Genomic DNA, 18082 nt, shown 5'->3' with positions numbered 1-18082 from the left:
CATGCATGGGCATTTTACAAATTCCTTATGTCAATCCCATTTAAGCATCAAACCTGTGCCTTGCCTTCTGATAACATGAATTATCAGCATCCGAGGATGCGTGTGTTGGTAAGGAGAGATATCCCTGAGGCTCAAAGCTTCCATTATTTAGAGGTAGGCTCCCTCACTGCTTTATCACTTTCATATTGATTGTTTTGGTGGACAAAAATCAATCTTATTTCTCAGTTTCCCCCTTAGGCTTTGTTAAGTAATTACCGGCTGTTACTTTTATCATCTGATAGCAAGAGACCTTTTCTTCTTTCTTTTTTCCCTCCCTCCCTTCCTCCTTTCTTTCCTTCTTTCCTTCCTTCCTTTCTTCCTTCCTTCCTTCCTTCCTTCCTTCTTTCCTTCCTTCCTTCCTTCCTTCCTTCCTTCCTTCCTTCCTTCCTTCCTTCTCCTTCCTTCCTTCCTTCCTTCCTTCCTTCCTTCCTTCCTTCCTTCCTTCCTTCCTTCCTTCCTTCCTTCCTTCCTTCCTTTTTCTTCCTTCCTTCCTTTTTCTCTCTTTCTTTCCCTCTCTCTCTCTGTCTTGTCTCTTTCCCTGTCTCTGTCTCTCTCTCTGTCTCTCTCTCTGAGTGCCTAAACTACATTGTGGCTCATATGATAGAATGAAGTAAATATAGTTTGATTGATACTTATTTTTGAAAATGCTTCCTCTCAGTAAAACTGGACTTCTATTATATCTTTCCATCAGTTGTCCATCCTAACTTTCACATTGTAGATGTTAGGAAAGTAGAGGAGAATGGAAAATGAATTGGAAGCTGGTGTCTTTTCCTTGAGCCCACAATGGATTGTTTACAGCTGGGCTTAGGTGAATTGCCCTGCCTGCATATCAAAGCAAGTTCAGATATACGTTAGGTTTTGCCTGGTCTCTCTATGCATCTGGAGCAATAGGGTGCGGGTCAATCCTTCAGTAGAGGTGTAAGATGAAGTCTCATGTGAAAATTTTTTTTTTTGGCCAGTCCTGGGCCTTGGACTCAGGGCCTGAGCACAGGGCCTGGCTTCTTCCCGCTCAAGGCTAGCACTCTGCCACTTGAGCCACAGCGCCGCTTCTGGCCGTTTTCTGTATATGTGATGCTGGGGAATCGAACCTAGGGCCTCGTGTATCCGAGGCAGGCACTCTTGCCACTAGGCTATATCCCCAGCCCCTCATGTGAAGAATATTTTCATATTATTCCCTTTTGTGGGAGTAGACATGCATCTCTTACTGCTATTAGCATAGATAATTAAGGAAGCTGGTTATTAGAAACCTCAGTTTAACTTGAGTTTTAAATATGAAGGCGTGAAGTCCAATGTGGATAATACGGAGGTTACTATTGTTTTTTCAATCTACATATGGCAGTTTGTCATCTCTCTTACTGTGTAACACACATTGTACCTTCAGCTATAGAAGTAGGCAAAAACAAGAACTATCTAAATACATCCTGGCTTCAGATACATAAGTATAGATTGGGCTTATGAGCCTAGCAGGGACAGTAGGAATCTTTTCCTAAGGTTGCCACAGGGGAACTAGTACAAAATTACTTCGTTTGCAGTAATTGGAAGTGACTAAATAGAGTGTATAGGAATTCTGAACTTCTTTCTGATGCTATTGGAAACCTTCATTGTGGCAGACTAGAGCAGTTCAACTAGATAACAAGGCCAAGAGATGTAGGGAGGAAGTGGAGGATGAGGGAGGGACAAATGTTGGACAGTGGAGGATTATTGACTCCAGATTTACTCATGCTTAAAATCAGTACCTCCCTTGGGTTTTTCAATTTGAAGAGTTGATAAGTCTTCCTCCCTTTATTCCTTGTTTATTGGTTTGAATTGGTTTCATTGACAACCAGAGGAGTTCAGATTAATACCATCTGTGCGATATCTAGGTGGATTATCCAAATCAATGTGGCCAACTTTAGCCAGTATATTTTACCAGAACTTCTTTCCCTAATTTAGAACTTTCACAACTTAGTAGAAATAAATTCCCAAATTGAAAGCGCTCAACTTTTCTTCCTATGGTTGCTTTGACTGTGAGTATATATATTATGAGAAGCTCTTAATACATGTCTAATTTCTCATTATTTGAAAACTATCATGTTCAAGATCAGCATTGTGATGCTGAGAATACTGAAAGTGGTGACACTGATCAAGATACACTGTATTCATAAACTGCTTTGTTAAATGGCAACTCCTTTGTACAACTATTTACAGATAATAAAAATAAAATGAAAAATGAAAAAAGATTACTGAGTTGCAGACAAGGTTGACAAGTTAGCAGGAAGCAAGAAAGGGACTAAGTAGAATACAGCGATGTTGTGTGAGAATATGTTCTGGTGGTACTTTCAGTACAGTCCACATGACTTTACCATACAAAGTACAATGCTTCATGAAATTTTTTGCTCTTGTTGTCTTAAGAGATATTTGGTAGGTTTGCAGAGCCTTTTCAAGTCAGTTATATAATTATATTTGGCTGGAAGTTAGCATGACATATTCCTACATGGAAAAACAATACAGTGTCATTTTGACCACAAACACAAAGTAAGACAAGTGTTGCTTATTCATATAAGCTAAGACAATGCCCAGAAGAAAACTAATCTTACCCTTTCTCATGAATTACACTTCAAATAACTAACAAAATCATTTCTGCAAAATACAATCTTGAGTTGTTTCTAGACCTAAACAAAACAAAAAATTTTAAAGTCTCAAAGATAATATGTATGTATGAATCTATCTATCTATCTGAACTGATCATTGAAATAGACCTCCAATTAAGAAAAGGCTGTTGATATAATACGTTGTGAAGCTAGTATGTCTATCCTCTGACTCATAAGGCAATTAAAATCAGATCTGAATAAAGTCACTGGTCACTGGGTACCACAGTGACCAAAGTCTGGACAAGACTCAGTTAAAAAGACTGAATTTAAGAAAACTCAAACTCTTTTTAAAAAAATCAGCCTTTTTTTTTTTGTCCCAGAAGATTCAAGTTGAAAACGCCTTTGTTTTTTCCACTCACAATTTTATTTCTGTTCTCATACCCTACCCTTCTTTACATGAATATTAAGGACTAAGGCTTTAGCAACAAGCTTTGGGGGTGCTCGGAGGGGGAGGGGAAGGAGGCCAGGGTAAAGGAAAAGTGTTGTGTATGGCTTTTCATATGTTAATAAGTTGGTTCCATGACAACCATTGACAAAGCTCGGCTGGGAACAAAAGCTGCAGCCTGAGGGAGGATCAGGGCTCTTTCTGGGGCTGTGAAAGAATAACAGCCCAAACTCCCTTCTCTGAAAGGTATCTGATGGCTGCTCCTCAAAGAGCTTTGTTTTAATAGTGTAGAGTCAGTATATAATTAATGCAGGGTTGTCTGCGTCCAAATCTCACCCTCAAACATGCTTCCCTTTTAAAAGATGGTTGAGCAAGAATCTGAGACCTAGAGGATGGGTCAAATCATAGTTTTCCTTAGGGACCTGGTATGAAATCTATCCAGGGGACACACTAGACTATCAGTTGTGGATCAGACACTTCAGTTTTGAGTAAAAAGGTCAAGGGCTTTTACCTTTGAGTCTAAGAAGCCATTTAGAGCCTTTTGACGGAAACTGCAATGGGAATGGTGGCTCTCCTATCCTCTTCCGGCAGTCTTTGAACAGGGGCCACAGGCTATCCCCCAATGCCATGTTCAAATTATACAGGACACAGACAGGAGCAGGTCAGAGGACAGGGAAGGCATTCCTGAGCTTCCTTAAACAATGAAAAGAAATCCTGGTTGGCTATTACCCTTCCTAAAGAGTAAGGTGATGACATCCTCATGCCAGATTTCCTAGCCTAACACAGCTTAGTCTTTATTTGAATGTCAACAGTCAGACATATGAATTAGCCCTTGTATGGTGCTAACACAATGCATTCCTTCTAGAGGGTTCTAAAATACTGGAAAGCCCTGCATTCAGTAATAATGCCGACTTTACTAATTTTCTGTTTGGCCTTGTTTTTCTCTCATGTGTATTGCTCAGTCTTTGATTGAATTATGTTAAATTCCTCTCTCTCTCTCCCTCCCTCTCTCTCTCTCTCTCTCTCTCTCTCTCTCTCTCTCTCTCTCTCTCTCTCTCTGTCCCCTTTAAATAGTTGCCAGTTGCCAGTAACAGTGTTTTTGCTGTTTGGATGGACACAAGGACTTTCCTTACAATAGCATGCTTATGGAATTACATGTTTCAAGAACATTGACATAAAACTACAACTTGATTCAGAGTCAGGTTTACAATGATGAATAGCAATGCCACAGTGATTACTAAAAGAATTTGCAATTTGCTTTTCAAGTATTGGCTTTGGTCTTTCCTTCAGTGAATATTAAATGCAATTCATGTTTTCTTTTCCTCAAAAATTTATGAATTTATGAGAATCCCACTTTCATTCTGTCCATGACTCTAGTCAAGTTGCTTGATGTCCCATCAAACAATGATACTGAAGCAAAATGATGAATCTGAATTTGAGATCAGACATTTTTCCCTGACATTATATCACAAATTTGTCATGATTTTCTTTAAAAACCATCTCAATTATTATTATTATTATTTTTTTTTTTTTGCCAGTCCTGGGCCTTGGACTCAGGGCCTGAGCACTGTCCCTGGCTTCTTTTTGCTCAAGGCTAGCACTCTGCCACTTGAGTCACAGCGCCACTTCTGGCTATTTTCTGTATATGTGGTGCTAGGGAATCGAACCCAGGGCTTCATGTATACGAGGCAAGCACTCTTGCCACTAGGCTATATCCCCAGCCCCAAAACCATCTCATTTTCAAACGCATGTTTTAGTCAATATTTGTGGCATTAAATGTATCCTCTTCCAAATATTCTTTCATTTAACAAAGATTTAACAAGTGCTATGGAGGGCTAGAACTGGGCTAAGATTTGATAGAAATAAAGATAATATGGATACTTTTCTTTTTTTTTTTTCATTTATATGTTTTATTTGGAAATGCTTATACCAGAACAGTGAAATTAAATTTTAGAGAGAATGGATATCATTACTTCAGTTATCAGCAGTTTATTATAAAAGGGTGATACGGAAATTATTTACATGATGAAAGATCTCAGAACTTCCATGGAATGGGCAGCTTCACATGATGCCATTTCAGTGATGCATTCACTCGACATACTTCCCAAGAATGTCACCATCTCTAAATAAGAAATAATCCTTGTCATCTAGAACTACTTTGGTGCCTCCATATTCTGGAAGAAGAACTTTATCACCCACTTTCACACTAACTGGCTGAATCTCTCCACCCTTTCCTTTAGAGCCCGATCCCACGGCCACTACTGTGGCTTGCAATACTTTTCCTTGAGACTTTTCTGGAAGCATAATGCCTCCTTTGGTTACAGTTTCAGCTGCACTCCTTTCGACCAACACTCGGTCAAACAAAGGGAGAAACTTCCTAAATGCTTGTCCAGCCATGACTCTCGCGGTTGCTACTCGGACTCTGCTCGCACGACTGCACTATGGATGCTTTTCTTAAGCATTCACACTCTAGTGTGTGGATAATTATGCTAACAGATAATTGCTAACAGATAATTTGCCATGTTTATATCTCATCTTTTCTGAAATCAAAATGTGATGTCATTTAAAGACATACATTTTATTATGATATAAGTCAAAACAGAAAATAGAAAGTATGAAATAAGTACAGATTGGCAATTCTAGACAGAGTCTTGAAAATCCTCATTGTTAGTGATGAATGATAAATGTAGTCATTACATGATGTTCACAAGAAGAGAACTAACCAGAACTCTTCCCTTTAAGCAAAACTTATCATGGCATTACTTGCGCTTGTTAAATCTTTGTTAAATGAAAGAGACTTTTTTTTTTCCTATGGACCTATGAAAATGGTCCATAGTGAGGTATAGTACAGTAACATTGCCTAAATTAGGGCAAGTATAGTGTTGTTTTAATTTTAGTTTTCATTTTTATTGTTATTATAAAGGTGATATATGAAGGTGTTACAATTACATAAGTCAGGTAAAGAGTACATTTCTTTTTGAACACTGTCACCCCTTGCCTCACTTTCAGGTTCCTCTGCCATTCCCACCCACAAGGTGTATAGTTCATTTTCAACATAGTGCCTAGTGAGTCTCACTGCTACATTTGTTCACCCTTTGTCCCACCATTTCTTTGTCTCCCTTACCCTTGCAATTACAAATAAGTGATCAAACAAGACAAAAAGAAAAGAAAACAGAAACAGCAATAAAGGAAAAACAAACCCTCTTTCATTTCCTTGAGTTTATTTAGATAAATATTGTTGGGAAAATGGAGAACAGAAAAGGAGTAGGCCCGACTGGATCCTCAATGGGCAATGACTGTTTATTGAGGAACAGCAAGGGGCACAGACCTTCCTGTGGGTTTTAAGGTTGTGCTGCTGACTGGGTTTTGGGCTGGGCTTATGTAGGGCTTACCAAGGAAATAGAAAACAGAAAAGGGGTATTGATGTCCTTGACTAGCCCCACAGTGGAATTTTCTACATGGGGTGAGGGGCTGTGTTCCCTTGGGGACCAAGGATGGTGTCCTTGGCAGGGCCTGGATTGGAACTACATTGGACAGGCATGTGATCAAGCTATTGTCTTGCTTGATTGACCTTGTGAATGAGGCAGGAATCAATCCTTCAAATATCATATATGATCAGATGCAAATTTGTTTTCCTCTCCTGAGAATATCCTTCTTTGTTCTCACTGTGTGTGCGAGGCCTAGGCACCTGTTCAACATCTCTGGCCAAAAAGAAATGCACATCAAAACAACATTGAGATTCACCTCACCCCAGTTAGAATGGCTAATATCAAGAAAACTAACAATAATAAATGCTGGTGTGGATGTGGCCAAAAGCAAACCTATTACACTGTTGGTGGGAATGTAAACTTGTTCAACCAATCTGTAAAGCAGTATGGAGGGTCTTCAAAAGACTAAACATAGAGTTTCCGAGCAAAAACAAGTCTTTTATAAATACTTTGTTACACTATTGTAATAGGGAGGTCAGATCTGGCCCGCACCATCATTGGCCCCATGGCAAATTGTACTACCTGGCTTCTTGTCTTGATAGGTGTGCCTGAATTCCTAGAGGAAGGGAAGTTCCATCACCCAGGTGATGGGTGTTCCTGAATCCCTGGAGACAGGGGTGGGCACTTGGCCTATAGGTGATTGAACATGTCAGTCAAGTGCTTGGGACTGGGAGCTTCCTGTGACCCAGCCCCCTGACCTGACCCTATTTAGGGTCAGGCCAGCTCAGGTGCCATTACGCCATGCCACATGTCTCCATGTTCATGTCCTGTGTCCTGTTTCCTGGCTTTTCTCTTGTCACCATGGTGTCCCAGGTCAGCTCTCCATTGGAGCTGTATTTGTTTATTGGTATGGTTTTTGTTCTTTATTCCATATCTGGCCTGTTTCCTGATAGTGTTAAGGGTATGTGTGGGCTGCAGACCTTTGTTACAACTGGCTGCCTGAAGACTGCTAATGCTCTAATAAAGACTCCAAGATTCGATCCTTCAATATGTGGCTTCTCGGATAATTTACACATATATAACACTATTCCTCAGTGTGATGAAAGATGACTAAATTAAAAGTTCTTCCAATGACCCCAGATCTCCTGTTAGGAAAGTAGCAAGAGTTGGCTTTCTTACAAACAGCTGTGTTCCCTGCTGCATCATTCACTTTCTATGTCCCTCTCTCACCAACACACATAATTACAAATGCTATGACCATAGTTAATTGGCCTGGGCAGAGGAGAGACAGGACTCAAGAGTAACTAATGTTTACAGACTGGCTAGTGGCCTATAAAGCCATCTGATTTTTTTTTTAAACTTTGTTTAGAAAGAAATAATGCCTGAAGTTGGAAGGCAACAGTTGGGTGTTTTCTTTCAGGGTGTTTAAACAAAGGAGGCACACAGAAGGGAGTCAATTATTTAGAAGTGAGAATAGAAACTGAATAGAAAAATTAGGTATCATTTAGGTCTCAGATACCTCTGGGTATCAGAGACAATAATAGACATGAAGCAAAGGGAAAAGCAGCACAGAGAAAAGAATTTGGTGTTGATTTTTTAGGTATAGAAATGGTGTAATTCATCCAGGTATGGAAGTATACACTTGAAATCCCAACACTCATTTTATTGAGCCTCTCTTTTTTAAAAGAAAAGCTACAAAGTAAGTACTTGTGGTTCACACCTATAATCCTAATTACCCAGGAGACAGAGATCTGAGGATCATGGTTTGGGACCAGCCTGGGTGGAAAAAGTGTATGAGACTCTTCTCTCCAATTAACCACTAAAACTGGAAGGAGAATTGTGGCTCAAGCATTAGAGCACTATCCTTGAGCAAAGACATTTAGAAACAGAGCCCAGCCCCTGAGCTCAAGCCCCAGAAAAAGTACAGGCACACACACACACACACACACACACACACACACACACACACACACAGAGGAGTTAGAGTGAATACAACAAAACCACTCAAAGGTACTGGCTTTCAGTTTCCAGATTAGAAATTTCTCTATCATCTATATCTCTATAATTCATAGATTTCTGATATTTATGCCAAAAGAATGTTCTGGTTGTTTGAGTACCAAAGGTGAACTGTTGGGAAAATTTGTGTGTGTTTTTTTTTTTTAAAATTTTAATCTTCACATGTTTCATTCTCCTGAAAGTAGAATGTTAACTTCTATATTGATACCTTACAAACACTCAAACCACTGTTCTAATAAGCTCAATAGTCTCTGACATAGTAGATATCTAATCAGTATTTTCTCTACCTCACTATAGAAGACTGGTAAAAACAGAAGACTACTAGGATTCTTTTAACTAGAAACAGAATGGATTGTTTTGGGGTATTATAGAATGATCTCCCTATTGAAATAACTTTTCCAGCCTGTTCTTTGAGTAAAATATGGAGTGGACCAATTAAAGTTTTAACTATGGATTTTTCTTCTACTTCAAATCATCCCTATAAAGTCAATGAGAAAATTGATGCAGTTGCATAAATAATTCCAGCCAAGTCCAATAAGGCAATAATCAAGTGGATTATTATCAGTGAAAGTGGTCTACAGGTTGAACTAGTCAGCTAATTGTTTGAATTCTTGATCTCTTTTGAGTATAAATATATAATCTTAGTATTAGGGAAATGTGGGAGGACAGTGATCTACCCAAATTTTAATTTTGAATTATTCCTTTATGAGCTTCCTTGGTTTATCTCATGGAATTAACCTGTGGGAGGAGATGACAGACTCACTGTACTTCCAAAAAAAATTGTTTTATGCTGTTTGGAAACAAAAGATAATTTGTACTTTAGAAACATTTACCAAGTAATGCAGCTATTTACATGTCTTTGAGGAGGTTAAGAATACTCTGTGGTGTGAGAACTTAGAGATCTTGATATCTATATTATGTCAGTGGAATACTCTCAAAAAAATCTATAATGTATATATTAAATAGTTAGATGAATAGAAGCCTTTAGCCACACTTATCCTTCTCTGTGTAGAAGCTAAAACTTCTGTGTGAAAATGGAAAATATCAAATATTTGGATAGTGTAGCCACAGAATACTAAAAGTCGTGTATTTCAAATATTTAGAAATTTACAATTATAGCTAGAGCACAAAAATGTTAACCCTAGTTTCAATGTTGGTTTTGTAGGAAATGTTTTCAGAAAAATACATCTTAAGATGTATTATATATCTTAGTTTAATTATATTCGCTTAATAATTTTGTAAGATTTGCTTGCTAGGCTTAGTTGTACACACTTGCAATCCTAGTACTCAAGAGGCTGGGTATGGGTTCATAAATTCAAGGCTATCTTGGGCTATAAAGAGACATACTATCTCAGAAAAACAAAGCAAAACAAGATTTGAATTCTTAATATACAGAAGCAATAAGACAGAAAGAAAAAGAAGAAGTCATCTACTATGATTCATGGAATCTTGAGTTCTACACTAGTGAGATGTAGTGCATTGAAAAAGAGCTTTTCCTTATTCTGTGGAATCTCTTTTGTGCCCTGGCCTGAGAGCTGCTTCTGTAGTTAGACTAAAGTGAGACTGTCTGGGCTGGAATCCTAGCTCGTCATCTTACTAGTTGTTGGACCTTCAAACAACTTACCTGAGCACTATACCTTTCAATTCTTCATCTGCTAAATGGGGCAATGTTAGCACCAACCTCACAGTTTTATAGAGTAGATACAGGAATGCTAATCACTGAGAATGGTACCTTAACCCCGGGAAGATACGACTACTCAGTGCTATGTCAGCCCTATTCACATAGTCTGGCTCTTTAAAAAGAAACAAATGCACTGTAAAAGCTATTTAAAATACGATAATTTCATTTTTATCATTTGTCAGAAAAAAAGGATCACTGGTGTTGACATGTAAATCAGAATGTAAAGAAATGCTTTGTATAGGTGTCACGATGCAAGACTGATACCTCCTGACATTTTCAGCATTGTTTTCCTTCCAAGTCCCCATGATGGTAGGAAAATGTCTCCTTAGTACATTTATTTAAAGCAATTTTTTCAAAGATGAGGATTTTTTGTCCAGAGCATATGTCAGTCATAAAAAGTTCAATAAGAATGATGAAAACAGAGCTGTCAAGAAAATCAGATCCGGGGCTGGGAATATGGCCTAGTGGCAAGAGTGCTTGCCTCATATACATGAAGCCCTGGGTTCGATTCCCCAGCACCATATATATAGAAAATGGCCAGAAGTAGCGCTGTGGCTCAAGTGACAGAGTGCTAGCCTTGAGCAAAATGAAACCAGGAACAGCCCTCAGACCTTAAGTCCAAGGCCCAGGACTGGACCAAAAAAAAAAAGAAAAAAAAGAAAATCAGATCCCTAGGAATATGAACATAGCAATGATATTGGACACACACACACACACACACACACACACACACACACACATACATACACACCTTTACAGCTACATGAGAAGGAAAAGCAAAGAAAAAGTTAAAAAGCTAAAGACTAGATTGAGACAAAAGGAAAGAGTGAAAGACAATAAGATGGACAAAGGAAAGGAGTAGATATCTTTATCACTTTCTTCAAAAAATGCTATTCAGGGCTGGGAATATGGCATAGTGGCAAGAGTGCTTGCCTCATATACATGAAGCTCTGGGTTCAATTCCTCAGCACCACATACATAGAAAAGGCCAGAGGTGGCTCTGTGGCTCAAGTGGCAGAGTGCTAGCCTTGAGCAAAAAGAAGCCAGGGACAGTGTTGAGGCCCTTAGTCCAAGCCCCAGTATTGGAAAAAAAAAAAAAAATCTATTCAAGGGTGCCTTGTGGTGCCTTGCTTTGACAATGTCTCAGGCATTGGTTAGAAGAAAAGAGCACACTGGGTTTTGTACTCCAGGCCTGGAAATAGAACACACCAATCATTCCTACATACTTGCCATTGGCAGAACCTAACCTAATTTGTGACTCCAACTAAAAGCAGAGAAGCTTGGGAAATGTGGTGTAGCTGTGTGTTTGAGAAGGGGAGGAGATTATTCCTTGATAGACGGTTAGCAGTCTTTGTCACAGCTGTTGACATTTAACTTCAACAGATTTTACACAAATCTGATATCTACAACCCATTGTGTACTTCAAATAAATAAGTAAGTAAATAAATAAATAATAAATAACAAAGATCTGGAGATTGTGGCTCTAGTCACAGGCAATGGTTTGCTGGGGTCATAGCCTTTTGGGAGGAGCATGCTATCTCTGGGTTGATATTATCCTTATCATTATTTTTGCCCTAAATCTGGTCTCACTTCACGCCATTATGACCAATGCATGCATTTAGTTAGGTGCCTCTCTTAACCAACACAATTGGAACCAATAATAGTTCAATCAATTAAAAAGTAAATAAATATAGTTAAGCAGCTATTTAAGGAAGCTCCTTATGCATTCTAAGCTCTTCTAAAGCATATTCATTTGTTTTTATTTGTTACACTTATTATCTTAGGACAAAATGGAGGCATGGGGAGACAGAGGGGAAGTTCGAAGAAGAGAAAAAGAGAGCAAGAGAGAAAAGGAAAGAAAGGCAGCAAGAGAGACTAGGAGAGAAAAGGAAAGCGTGGGGACCATGTTGAGCTGGATTATATAGGAAAAGGTTGGAGATATGTCCAGGTGGATTGGATCTGACCTCAGAGAGGGAGGAGGTAACTGCCTCCAGGCGTACCAGTTACCTAGGTAACTCAGGTACTGGGCACAGACTTAAACAGGTGGGGGCATCTGCATGAAGCCCTCCGGGAGGTGGACCTTGCAATGTCCACAAAGGCATAACAAAGGGAAGTGAATTAGACAACTCTGAGGGATAGAACACAGGGGATGAGTGAATGTGGGAAAAACTGTTGTTAGAGGTAGCTGAATAAATGTTTGTTGAATGGATGAAAGAATAAATGAAGGGCTACCAAGATTTCTTTAAGTGTGTGCTGGGATGGAAAGAAGATGATAAAGAAGACAGGAATGAAAAGGCAGGAAGTAGAGAAGTAATGAAACTAAATTTTAAAGAGAATAAACTTGATCAAATAGTTATTGTTGTCAAGTCTTCTGAACTTAAGTGGAGTGTAATTCTATTAATGAGGCATGGCAATTTTTAGGTGGAACTCTTTTTTATGATTTACTGAAACAACATTGCAAATTGTTAGGAAAATGGAGAATGGAAAAGGAATAGGCTGGCACAGACCCTCTGGAGGGATTGGAGATTGTGCAGAAGGGTGAGTTTGGGACCAGGCTTATAGGGGGTCTGAGCAAGGAGGTGGAGGTTAATGAAGGAGCCACTAGGTCTAGCAAGTTGGGGCTTTTCTGTTTGGCCCTCAAAGGGTTGTTTACAGTTGGGCCTAGGTGAATTGTCCTGTCTGCATATCAAAGCAGGTTCTCACCATTGAGGTTCTGCCTGGTGTCTGTATGGGCCTAAGGCAATAGGGTAGAGGTCAATCCTTCACAAATAAAAAAGCAGCTCACAATATTTGCCAATGTAGAAAGAAGTTCTAGGTACATCTATTTGAATATCTTTCAAGTTTGATGTATGTTTATTTTAGAAATCTGAACACATGACTAATTCCTTGGATTCAGCCTGCTCATTCAAGAGAAGGGTGAAACCTTAAAAAGTTAGAGTTCATTTTGCTTTGTCTTATTTTCTTCTTAAACAGAAAGGTAGAAGTGTGTAAAGCATGGATAGAAGAATCATGTGTTGTGCTGGAATGATGAATGACCTTGTAGCAATACAGAATACATTTAGATGTATCCCCCAATTTCTAGTTGTGTAACATATAAAAGAGATGAAAACTATCATAGATTCAATTGGCTAGTGTGATATATAGGAACTCAGGAATATTACAAAATAGAAGAAACATGAAAAGCACAGGAGTATACCATGGAAATATCTATCATATCTGGCTTGTAATTTTGAAGTCAAAATTTATGCATTTGAAGATTAGAGTATTTAAGAGGATTGGCAGTTGTCTCTAATAGGTCTAGCATATTTTAAATAAATATGTCAGTGGATTAGCCTATTAACTAATTCTTAATGCAAGCTAGTAGAGCTGCACAAATATTTTCTGAGAGAAGAAAGTAGAGAGAATGGAGCATAGCTTTCTCAGCATATGTTGTTGAAACAGTATCTAGAAAGCCAATTGGAGACAGAAGGAAGATAGTTACAAAGGACAAAGTTGTTGTACAAAGTTGTACAACAATTTATCCTTAATGGTTGAAGAAATAACAAGGACTCATGATGTTGGGGTGATGATTTTCTGGATAAACAACAAGGTCTAGGAATAAATATAAATGAATGAATCAAGAACTGGCAGACAGAAACAATAATGCAAATTTGAACTCAAATGGTAGTAGGCATGTTGTGAATGGAACAATTATACCTACTTACAATTAACATGTAGATAAATGCCTTTTAAATTTTTACATCTGGAAGTTAACATTGGAATGTAGTCCAAAGAACTTTAGGTTTAATGTTATTCCCATGTGACAGGATTATTATATTCCTCCTAGAGAGTCCTTCCCTCAAACCACCAATCTGAAGTTGGAAAAAATTAAAACCCAAATTAATCTTTCGAAAAGTGATGAAATTCTTTTCATTCATTCTTTATGCATTCATTAAACGTTTGTTGTGTAAGTATGAAGCTTTGTTCAGGATTAGAAAATGACTTTAATTTTCCTAATGTGGTTTTCATCTTTCATTTGTTTCTCCTTTAGAGCCAACACTCTTCCTGAATACAGTGATTACAATTTACTGGTAACAGAATCCAAGAGATGTTTAATCTCCAGTGATACTCTATCAAATTATCTTAGATCAAACAAGACAAGACATAAGTTTCCAGGTGCATGTGACAACCATACTATCCCATACTTTTAAACTTTTGAAGACAAGAAGATTGATAGGAGGTACAGGACAGACAGAACAGAGGGGCATTGGCACAGGGATTATGCACTGTGAAACACTGCTGAACATTGTTAAACATTGGAAAGCAAGTGTAGCCTTTGTTATTTTCTGTAAGCATCTTTTGCTATTTTTTGGTAAATGCATGAAGCTCTTGGGAGCAAGTAGTTGTTTTGTTGGGGGGGGGGGGGCAGTCCTGGGGCTTGGACTCAGGGCCTGAGCACTGTCCCTAGCTTCTTTTTGCTCAATGCACCACTTCCGGCTTTTTCTATATATGTGGTGCTGAGGAATCAAACCCAGGGCTTCATGTATATGATGCAAGCACTCTTGCCACTAGGCCATGTTCCCAGCCCGGGAGCAGGTAGTTTGATATGACCTTCCCATGTCTTCTGTCAGCTTTGAGCTGTCCAGGAGATGTGTACCTCAGCTGCAAGGGATGTTGTGCTTTATCATGGCTCTTAAAGATATGACTTCCTGCTTCAGGAGGCCTTGATCCAGTCACAGCCTGCATAAGTTCTAGAAACCTTCACTCTAGGCAATCAAGCCTCCATAAACTTGGCCAGACCTCCCTTGTAGCTGCTCTAGACAGTCTCTGTGTTTGGCTGCTCCTCTCCTCGCAGAGGCTGACTTGAATCAGGTCAGGAGCATGAAGAACACACTTCGAGTGATGCAGCAAAGCAAAATGTTAGGCCCTAATGAAAGACTTTCTCCTCAGCTGTTCTTTGCCTATTGATTTTTAGGATGGGTGAAGTGGGTTATTGGTAGCAGCCATAGTGAGGTGAAGGTTAAAAAGTGTCAGATAGAAAAGCAGGGACACAAAGATGATGGGAAGAAGAGTGATGATAAAGAGTGGTAGAGAAGGAGAGGGATAGGAGAAGGCAATGGAAGAGCTGGAGTTGAGAAATTTGGGACCTGATCTCTGGAACAGTTCCAGAGAGTTTCCAGGACTTACATAAGCTGAGAATTGCAGTTTGTAAAACCTGAGAGCTGTAACACTGTCTGCTGTGAGGAGTGAAGGGGTCTAGAACTCAGGGTTTGAGAAACACAATACTGGCCATTGTCTACAGGTGCCAATGCTAGATGCTGAGTCCCTGGTCACTGAGTGTAAGCCCACTGACAGTTAAGATCCATAGCAGTAATTTTGTGACCTGAGCACATAGGGTTATATGTCTTTGGCCTCTAAAACATTGAGCTATAAGCTTCTAGTTCTAGAGCCATTAACTTTTGGCTGTTGGTATAGACCATGGGCCTTTGTCACTTAAGGGCTTAGAACTGCCCATACTAAGCCATACCTTTACTAGTCACAATTTCCATCCAGATAGAGGAAAGAACTCTAGCTAGCTGATTGGTAATATGTAGAGCTTTTAGCTATCTCTCTTTCCATTTTTCTTACTAAGAAAACCCCAGTATAATGAGAGAGGCTATGCTTTCAGTCAAAAAGTAATTATGATGCTTAGACTCTTTTGAAATTATAACTGGTTATATAACTCAGTGTTCAGCAATGAGGCATAAGAAAAAGTGTTGATAAAAGAGGGGCTGGGGATATGGTCTAGTGGCAAGAGAGCTTGCCTCATATACATGAGGCCCTGGGTTCGATTCCCCAGCACCACATATACAGAAAACGAAAACGACCAGAAGTGGCGCTGTGGCTCAAGTGGCAGAGTGCTAGCCTTGAGCAAAAAGAAGCCAAGGACAGTGCTCAGGCCCTGAGTCCAAGCCCCAGGACTGGCCAAAAAAAAAAAAAAAGAAAAGAAAAGGAACCATTTCCTCCATGAGGTCTTCTGCCCTTTGCTCACCCTCTGCTTTTTTGGTGAATGTGACCATACCACAGCCACCATCTCCTAACCATTTCTCAGGATGTGCTGGTATGTGAGCCACGGCAGAATGAAAGCAGCAATGTGCCTGCTTCTCTCATGCCTTTCTGGTGCCATCGTAATTCCTGCATCCTTTTACCTCAAAGCTTTCTTGTCATGTGAGAAAAATAAGCTCCTGGTCTGCTTGGCGGCTGATCAGGTTTCTGTTTCATAGAATTTAAAAAGAGTAAAGGACAAAAGAATAATCCTACAGGAAGAAAATTAGGAGGAAAAAAACTCCCACAAAGTAGAACAAAAGACACACCAATAGAAAATGATATCATCACACTCTAAACTTAACTTGGACTTGCGAGAGGTAGCAAAGTAGTCCTATTCATGCTTAAAGTACACATTTTAAAGATGAGCAACTTTGGAAATGTTTTATGTCTCCCATATTAGGTGTTTTGCAATTGCTTTTGGTTATGGGGTACTAATACTATTAGCATTATTGTTTGTATGCATGTGTGAAAACTTCTGGAATAGTGCTAGAGGCTCTGAGAAAGGTGCTGAGTCACAGTGCTCTCAGGTAAGAACTGCCATTGCCTGGAGTTGCTGAGACCTCAGCACTCCTTACACAGGGCAGGAACCTGAAATATGAAAATGCTTTTCAAATTGCTTAATCGATTTATATTTGTATAGGCACAAATATATAATCCCAAGTAAATGTAAATGGGCTGTAGTAGTATGCATGTAATTAAAATTCCAAGAAATAAAAGTTATGTCATAATTTAATTGGCAACTCTTGAATCTTTCTTCATGATATGTAAAATAATGATGTGTTTTATAAGAAATGATATCCCAGATTTGATGAAATACTAGAATGCTCCCCTCAGCCAAGAGGGAAAGTCAGACTGCTTTTTACAGTATGGTTTGTAATAGAACACAGGTTTTGGTGGAAGAAGCCAAAGAATCTACCCTGAAGGAATGTGTTATGGATTCTGTGCAAAATGCCTAGTGGAGTGTCTGGCAGTTATGTTGCCTTAGGGACTCATCCTCCGAATTGCTCCCAGAGGCTGTTGTGAACTCTGATCTGATTCTCCACTGCCTGCAAGCCCAGTTGCAAACTTGACTCATGCACAAAATATGTGTTTGTGAGATGAACCCATTTCCACTTAGCTTCATATACCATGCAGGTTAGTGAGGTGTTTAAAAGATTTTCATCTAAGAAAATGTTTTCATGAAATTTATTCTTAATTATGCTTCCTAAAACTTTGCATTTCAAATAAATTTCAGGACCTGTGTTCTTGGATGGACTGGAATGTTTCTGCATGTTTATTTTTAAATGGAAGAGTCTGCGATTTCAAGAGGTGAAATAAATTTCTTGATGGCATAGAGCTATGTATTGGAATAATTAAAATTAGATTTTACATTTATCTATTTCAAAATGTCATGTTCTTTATATTATTTTGGGAATAAAATAAAGTTTCCACTCTCCAATTCATTCCCAACAAGATATAGAAAGTGCAGAAGAAGTTGTTGACAGATAATGTCAAACATCATAAGCAAATTTTGGAAAGTTCAACTACATGACTTAAAGAACTAACAAATTGGTATTATTGAGGAAAAAGAGAAGAAGATAAAGATATAATGTGTATAGAATGTACTGCATAAAGAACAGGATAAAAGCAGTGGTTCTAAAGAATAACCATTTATCCTACCCTCATTAAAAAATATTATTACATGGGTAAAAACAGCTGCTGGATTGCCAGAATGCTTTTTAAATCAATGAATCTTAAGATGAATTTAAGAGGGTAAAGCATGATTTGAGCACATATAAAGTTTCTTCATTTCTTACATATTATAAATATCAGTGTGAAGATGTAGAATCTGTGGTTG

General features: G+C 38.7%; 1 protein-coding gene across 1 annotated transcript; it reads right to left on the bottom strand.

Moving 5' to 3' along the window:
• Positions 1-4998: 4998 nt before the first annotated feature.
• Positions 4999-5486, bottom strand: LOC125357685 (10 kDa heat shock protein, mitochondrial). The gene has a single exon (XM_048354620.1). The coding sequence runs from the start codon at positions 5449-5451 to the stop codon at positions 5143-5145; it is 309 nt and encodes a 102-aa protein (XP_048210577.1). The 5' UTR covers positions 5452-5486; the 3' UTR covers positions 4999-5142.
• Between the last annotated feature and the right edge of the window lie 12596 nt (positions 5487-18082).

The sequence above is a fragment of the Perognathus longimembris genome, chromosome 9 (assembly GCF_023159225.1).
Source record: "Perognathus longimembris pacificus isolate PPM17 chromosome 9, ASM2315922v1, whole genome shotgun sequence".
NCBI lineage: Eukaryota > Metazoa > Chordata > Mammalia > Rodentia > Heteromyidae > Perognathus > Perognathus longimembris.
The sequence above is the reverse complement of the archived record's forward strand: the minus strand, read 5'-3'. Positions and strand labels throughout refer to the sequence as shown.

What these genes read in the sequence shown, in the direction of transcription:
- LOC125357685 (XM_048354620.1), bottom strand. Translation starts at nt 5,451, where the DNA reads ATGGCTGGACAAGCATTTAGGAAGTTTCTCCCTTTGTTTGACCGAGTG.